This window comes from Chiloscyllium plagiosum, unplaced genomic scaffold (genome assembly GCF_037043375.1).
Source record: "Chiloscyllium plagiosum isolate Xiang-an unplaced genomic scaffold, Cpla_swu_hap1 HiC_scaffold_34, whole genome shotgun sequence".
NCBI classification, from domain to species: domain Eukaryota; kingdom Metazoa; phylum Chordata; class Chondrichthyes; order Orectolobiformes; family Hemiscylliidae; genus Chiloscyllium; species Chiloscyllium plagiosum.
This window is the reverse complement of record NW_028270172.1, coordinates 26,430,645-26,436,644: the sequence shown is the minus strand read 5'-3', so window position 1 is coordinate 26,436,644 and position 6,000 is coordinate 26,430,645. Positions and strand designations below refer to the sequence as shown.

At 40.5% G+C, this 6,000-nt stretch overlaps 1 protein-coding gene across 3 annotated transcripts in view; it reads right to left on the bottom strand.

Moving 5' to 3' along the window:
* The window catches only part of nod1 (nucleotide-binding oligomerization domain containing 1), a 62,404-nt gene continuing 56,404 nt past the window's right edge, over positions 1 to 6,000 (bottom strand). For all 3 annotated transcript variants that reach the window (XM_043719286.2, XM_043719288.2, XM_043719287.2), the window contains 2 exons: positions 4,976 to 5,059; positions 1 to 1,751 (listed from right to left, as the gene is read on the bottom strand). In XM_043719286.2, the coding sequence (XP_043575221.1) occupies positions 1,682 to 1,751; positions 4,976 to 5,059 (154 nt within the window). In that variant the 3' untranslated portion in view covers positions 1 to 1,681. The remainder of the gene's footprint in view (positions 1,752 to 4,975; positions 5,060 to 6,000) is intronic.

Here is a 6,000-nt window from a genome sequence, read left to right as displayed (position 1 = left end):
TGAAGGTATAAATCATATTTATCAACAAAACAAAAGTACATTTAACACAGTACATTTAAAAAAAAGTTGTTAATGCAGGGACAGAGGGTCATAATAGTGCGTAACGTAGACGCCCTCATTCCCGTTAAGCAAGTTATATCACATCTTCTCTCCTTATGCTCAGAACACTTTATAACACTTAGCTTCTCTTCCAGTGTTATAGCCTTTCTTCGCCACCTACAATTTTATCACTAGGATGCTTCTTGCTAACATTCTTGTCACTCCACCCCTCCATTTTTTCAGAAAAAAAGGATAATCTAGGGGCAGTATACCTTTCACAGAAAGCTGCTCAATGTATCACTCTCAGAAAGCTGCTCCCTGTACAGTACCTCTCACAGAACGCTGCTGTTAGTAACTGACATTGGAGTATGCGCAGAATGGCACAGAGGCCAGCCCTGACATCGACACACGCACAGAACGAAGCTTGCAAAACGATCATCGCTGGAATCGCGCTATTGTGAACTGAGGTGAGTGTTCTTGAAAATACTGTTTGTTAATCCCTCAGCAACATTCTAAGCAAATCACGCTGCCAGAACACGCGTTATCTGAGAATTACCTGTATTTGCAAAAGTGATCTAGTGACCAGATGGGAAAGGAGAATGGTTTGATGATGATAATTGACTGATTACAGAAAACATCCAGTCAATGAGATGTTGTTCGTAACAAGTTCTAACATGCTTGAGCTAATAAGGCTAAACAATTTAATATATTGGTCAAATACTTTAAATCTGTGCCTTAATATTTCTGTAATTACATTGCTGTGACAAGGGCTTCATTAAAAATGGCATAAGGAATTAAATATTTCATAGAGTAGGGGCAGTCATTTGGTTGTAGAACTTCCAAGTCTGGAAAAAAATACATTTTATCAAAGTTTTTCAAATTGCACTCAACAAGTCAATTTTCAAGAATACTAATTTAAGAGGAAAACCAACATTTATACTGTGTGAGAAAAGAGTATTGATTGGTTGGCAAATTAATTCTGGCAGAGGCATTGTCATGCACCAGCTAATGATGTTTGACAATCAACTGTTAACCTTTGTATAAATTTAAAATCAGACAGGTTAATGCTAATGTTTTTAAGCATTGACTTGAGAAATTAATTGGCAAATCGCTGTCACATATTTTGTTAAGTTATTCTGTATCAACTTAACTTTTTATTTGTTACAAACTTAAGGCAGCCCAACAAGTTTATTTTATTATCCACCAGTAAGTCATAGCAAAAATAACCATAAATAAATATAAACATTTAGCTGCCGTCCACTGTTTGACTGATGGAAATTCCAGCTTGACCCAGCTTCATTATAAATTGCTTTAATGCGTGGTGAAAGAACAGCAATGATAGATGTCATGCTTACATTCAAATCTTCACACAAAAACTTTCATGTTAGTGTCAGCAGTTACAGGTTGCTCATGTGTGATGAGTCACAAAGGCACTTTCAATATTTCTTGAACAGCAGTAGAAAATGCCATGGTTTGTAAGCTGGCTTTCCAGCTTAATTTCAGTTCCTCAGATTGTTCCAATCACTGCAACCCTCATAGAAGACAATTGGCAGGTTTTCTCTTTGTGTTCTATAGGTAGTGTTACGACTGTTGAACCTTCTACAGTTTCACGGTTTACGATTAACCACAAGGGAAATGTCACTCACAGCAAAATCCTTTGTTCTTCAGCGAGCCTCTTAGCTCCTTCAGCAGAGATATTATTACCATTCAGGCTGATTAGGAAAGAATTTGAACAAGTTAACACCTATCAAAGCAATCCACAAAACTAAGTCATAGGCCCAGATGTGCACTGTTACAGAGAAAGGCAAAAGTGGTAGAAGAGATCAGAAGTCGGAAGTCTTACCCCTGAACCTGTAATTTCCCATGGTCACATGGGTGGGATGAGGGTGTGGGCTATGTTTCAGATATGTATGGTTTGTGGAGGAAACTGCCAATTTAAATGATCAACATCCTTCATTCAAATTGTATTTTCAGATCCTTGCTTTAAATGTACAGCACGAAAGGAAACCCTTCGGTCCAACTCGTCCATGCCCACCTAATGTCCTAAATTAACCTAATCCCATTTGCCAGCATTTGGCCCATATCCCTCTAAACTCTCTCTATTCATATAACCATCCAGATGCCTTTTAAATGTTGTAATTGCACCAGCTGCCACCACTTCCTCTGGCTATTCATTCCATACATGCACCCCTCTGCACAAAAGTGATAAATGAAGGGGGAAAAGGTGGGGTAATAAACACTAACTTGGCATAAGAGGAATGAGGAACCATAAGAAGAATGTAAGGAGAGAGAGAGAGAGAGAGGGGGGGGGGCTAGACTTCTACAGTGGATTTAAGGTGCCAATGAAAATGGTTGACAACCTTAGGGGCCTGAGCTGGTGTGGAGTGAGGAAAAGTGAAAAGGGGTAAGGAATGGTGTAATGTTTTAGGGTTTATATTTTAATTTTAATTTTTGGATTGTGAAGCCCTGAGTAAGGTTTTCTTCAAACCTGACTTGGCAATAGCACCCTCTTCCCGGGCTGCCAGGCCTGATGTCCTATCCAGTTTCTCAAACAGAACAAAAAGGGAGAGTGTGGGCAGCCCTTTTTAAAAGGTTGGGTCCTTGGAGCTGGGACTTTTCTCAAGGTGTAGGTCATTAATAAATGATCAGGAGAAGCAAAAGTTCCAACGTGGATCTCTGGGAAATTCCACTACAGACTTTACTACAGCCCAAAGCAAATCCATTGACTGCTACTCTCTCTTTCCTGTTTCTCATGTTGCTACTGTCCTTTTAATCCCATGAGATATAACTTTGCTCACAAGTGTATTGTATGGCGCTGTATCACATAGCTTTTTGACATTTATGTACTTCATATCAACAGCATTGCTCTGATCAACCTTCTCAGTCATCTCTTCCAAAAACCCCAGCAAGTTACTGAAGTGTAATTTTCCATTATGGAGATCCATGCCCGTTTTCCTTAATTATTTGTCCATGTGGCTCACATTTATCCATGTGGAAGTTAATTTTTTTCCCACATCATTGTTTCTAGACATTTCCCCACCATGCAACTTAAACTGATTGGCATATTTTCATTCATGGCACCACCCTTGTAATCAAAGGATAAGGGAAAAATTATTGCCAGTGTCCCTGCAATTTCTACACTCACTTCCCTCAATATCCTTGGACGCATCTCAATCGATCCCAGTGCCTTGTTAAGTTTAGACAATCTATCCAATACCTCTCCCTTATCAACTATGAACCATACTCAATGACTGAATGACTCCTCATTCTCCAAAGTCAGTGTTGCACCTTCCTTAGTAAAGGCAGGTGCAAAGTATTAATAGAAGACATCAGCTATGCCACCTGTCTCCATGTATGGTAACCTTGTAGAGCGAAATGTTGAGTAGCAGTACAATTGTGAAAACTGATGCTCAATCCTAAAGCTGAATCACTCGCAATAATGTGTTGTCAGAGCAGCAAGTAGCTTTAGCCATCTTGTGATTACAGCAAATTAAAGCATTTTTACAGAGGCCTCAGTAGGAACTGGATCTGTGAGCTGGGAGGGCAATGAGGGTTGGGGGAAATTGTCATGGGTGGGAAACTCCAGAATTCTGAACTTCCCCCACGAGCTTGTTACACCACAATGTAGGTGTTACTCTCCAACAGTTCCTGCTGAGAATTTAACCTGATTGGCTTGGCTCCATGTTGGGCAAAAAAGGGAAGCCGTAGGAGCAGCAACGGCTACACAGTTACATTGGTGGGGGGGGGATCCAAAGCTTGATGCTGGGAGGTGGTTTAGGATGGAGAAGATCCAATGATGAGAGGTTGTGGTGATCTAGTAGCAGTGAAGACAGTAGGCTGGGAAGGAGCAATGCCACTCCTCCTGGCCTACAAGCTGTGCTGGATGGGCACGTTATCTTTCCTCACAACTCTCCGTGTCCTTTGAGCTGTTGAGTTTCGAGAGGCCGGGGAAACCCAGCCAGCCACAATGTAGCCTGTGAAAGTGAGGTTTCTAGCCTTATTAACAAGTTAAAATGGCAACACTCCTCCAACAAAATGGGCTAGCTGGCAAACCTTTGTACTTCCCCTTTTAAAACCAGAAGCGGGTTATCAGGGGGAATTTCAATATTTCAAAAGTCTTAACATCTCACTTGATCCTAACTCCTATGTTTCTGAAGGTGAAACTGTATATTTTAGGAAATCCACACTTCTGAAGTATGGTATATGTTATGGTGATGTCTACATGAACCATTGAAATGTCTGAGTGGATTCACTGCCACTAATGGTATTTGCTAAATTACTGTTAACATGTGAAGAAGAAAGTCCATACAAGGACTTTGGCAGAAGATAGGTTTGTTTGGTCTTGTTAAATAGAGTAGATTTGTTACACAGTACTCAATAGCTAGTTACATTACATCTAAGTTACATGATGATATCTTGAGAAACATCAAGGTAGATTTGAGAGTGAGTATATATTACTGTTACTGAACGAGAACACACAATTGGTTAGCTCCTCCCAAAAGCAGACCTTTATATCCTGACAGGCAGAGCTTATCTTGTGATCTCAGTTAATCCTTCAGGTACTAAATGCCTTATACAACAAAAATTACTTTCAGGGACCCTGACAGCCTGTCAATATCCCAGAAATATTGTGTAATTTTTTTGTTCAATCAGTTTTACTTAAAAGCTGAATCTTTTTCAAATCTCTCCAACATGAAATGGTGCACAGCAAGAGCAGTCACCATGGAAACGAAGTCATAATGTGACATTGTCAGTTTGTATAATCCAGGAATTGGATACATGCTTGAAAGGGGAAAGAAATATAGGGCTTTAGAGTAAAAGCAAAAGGAGGAGGATAACTGGATCACTCTTTCAAAGGACCCAGCCAAATGTGCGGAACATCCTCCTTTGTGCTTCAGGATTTGATAATATTCCTAGGCAATGAGATGTTTCTTACCAAATCTCTTCTATTGTTGTATTTTCTTTGAGTATCTTGAAGAAACAATTTGCTCCCACCTCTGTAATTCTGTTGTTTATTAACCTGTAAATAAATATGATTTAATCATTAAAACATAGTACGCATTTCAATTCTGATCTTGCCAATTGCAATGACTAGTGATAGCAATTACATTGGTTAATGAGTTGTTCTATCTGGGTGGCACAGTGGCTCAGTGGTTAGCACTGCTGCCTCACAGTGCCAGAGATCCTGATTCAATATCCAGCCTTTGGTGATTGTCTGTTTGGAGTTTGCACATTCTCCCCGTGTCTGCATGGGTTTCCTCCCACTGTCCAACTATGTGTAGATTAGGTGAATTGGCCAGGCCAAATTGTCCATAGAGTCTGGATGGTGAATTAGCCATGGTAAATATGGGGTTATGGGGCTAGGGTCCAAGGCTGGGTCCAGTTGGGATGCTCTTTGGAGGTTTGGTGCAGACTTGATGGGCCTAATGGCCTCTTTCTGCATTGTAGGGATTCTATTCCATGATTCCTGCATCACCAATTCTTCCACAGGCTACTTTATTACCTGTCGCTACCTCTGTTTCTCTCAACCTACTGCTTAGATTCTCATCCATGTTTTTGTTACTTTTAAATTCAACTATTCCAATGTTCTGCCAGCTGGTCTCCCACAGTCCACTCTTCATATGCTTGAGTTCATCTCCTGCTTCTCTCCTGCACTCATTGCCCTACATTCACTCCAGGTCTGACGACATTTTGATTTTAAAATTCTCATACATGTGCTCAAATTCATGGCCTCACTCTTGCCTATTTCTTTAATCTCCTCCTGTCCTGCATCTCTTGGAGAATCCTGTGTTACTCCAGCTCTACCCTCTTGTTCCAAGTCCCACCTCATTCACTCACAACAGGCAACTGTGACATTATCGTGCAGTATGCCAGCAATATAGTGCCTGGACTCTGAAGGTCTGGAATCTCCACGAATGAACAATCTTTCTCCCACATGTTTACTCATTAATTCTCACTGTT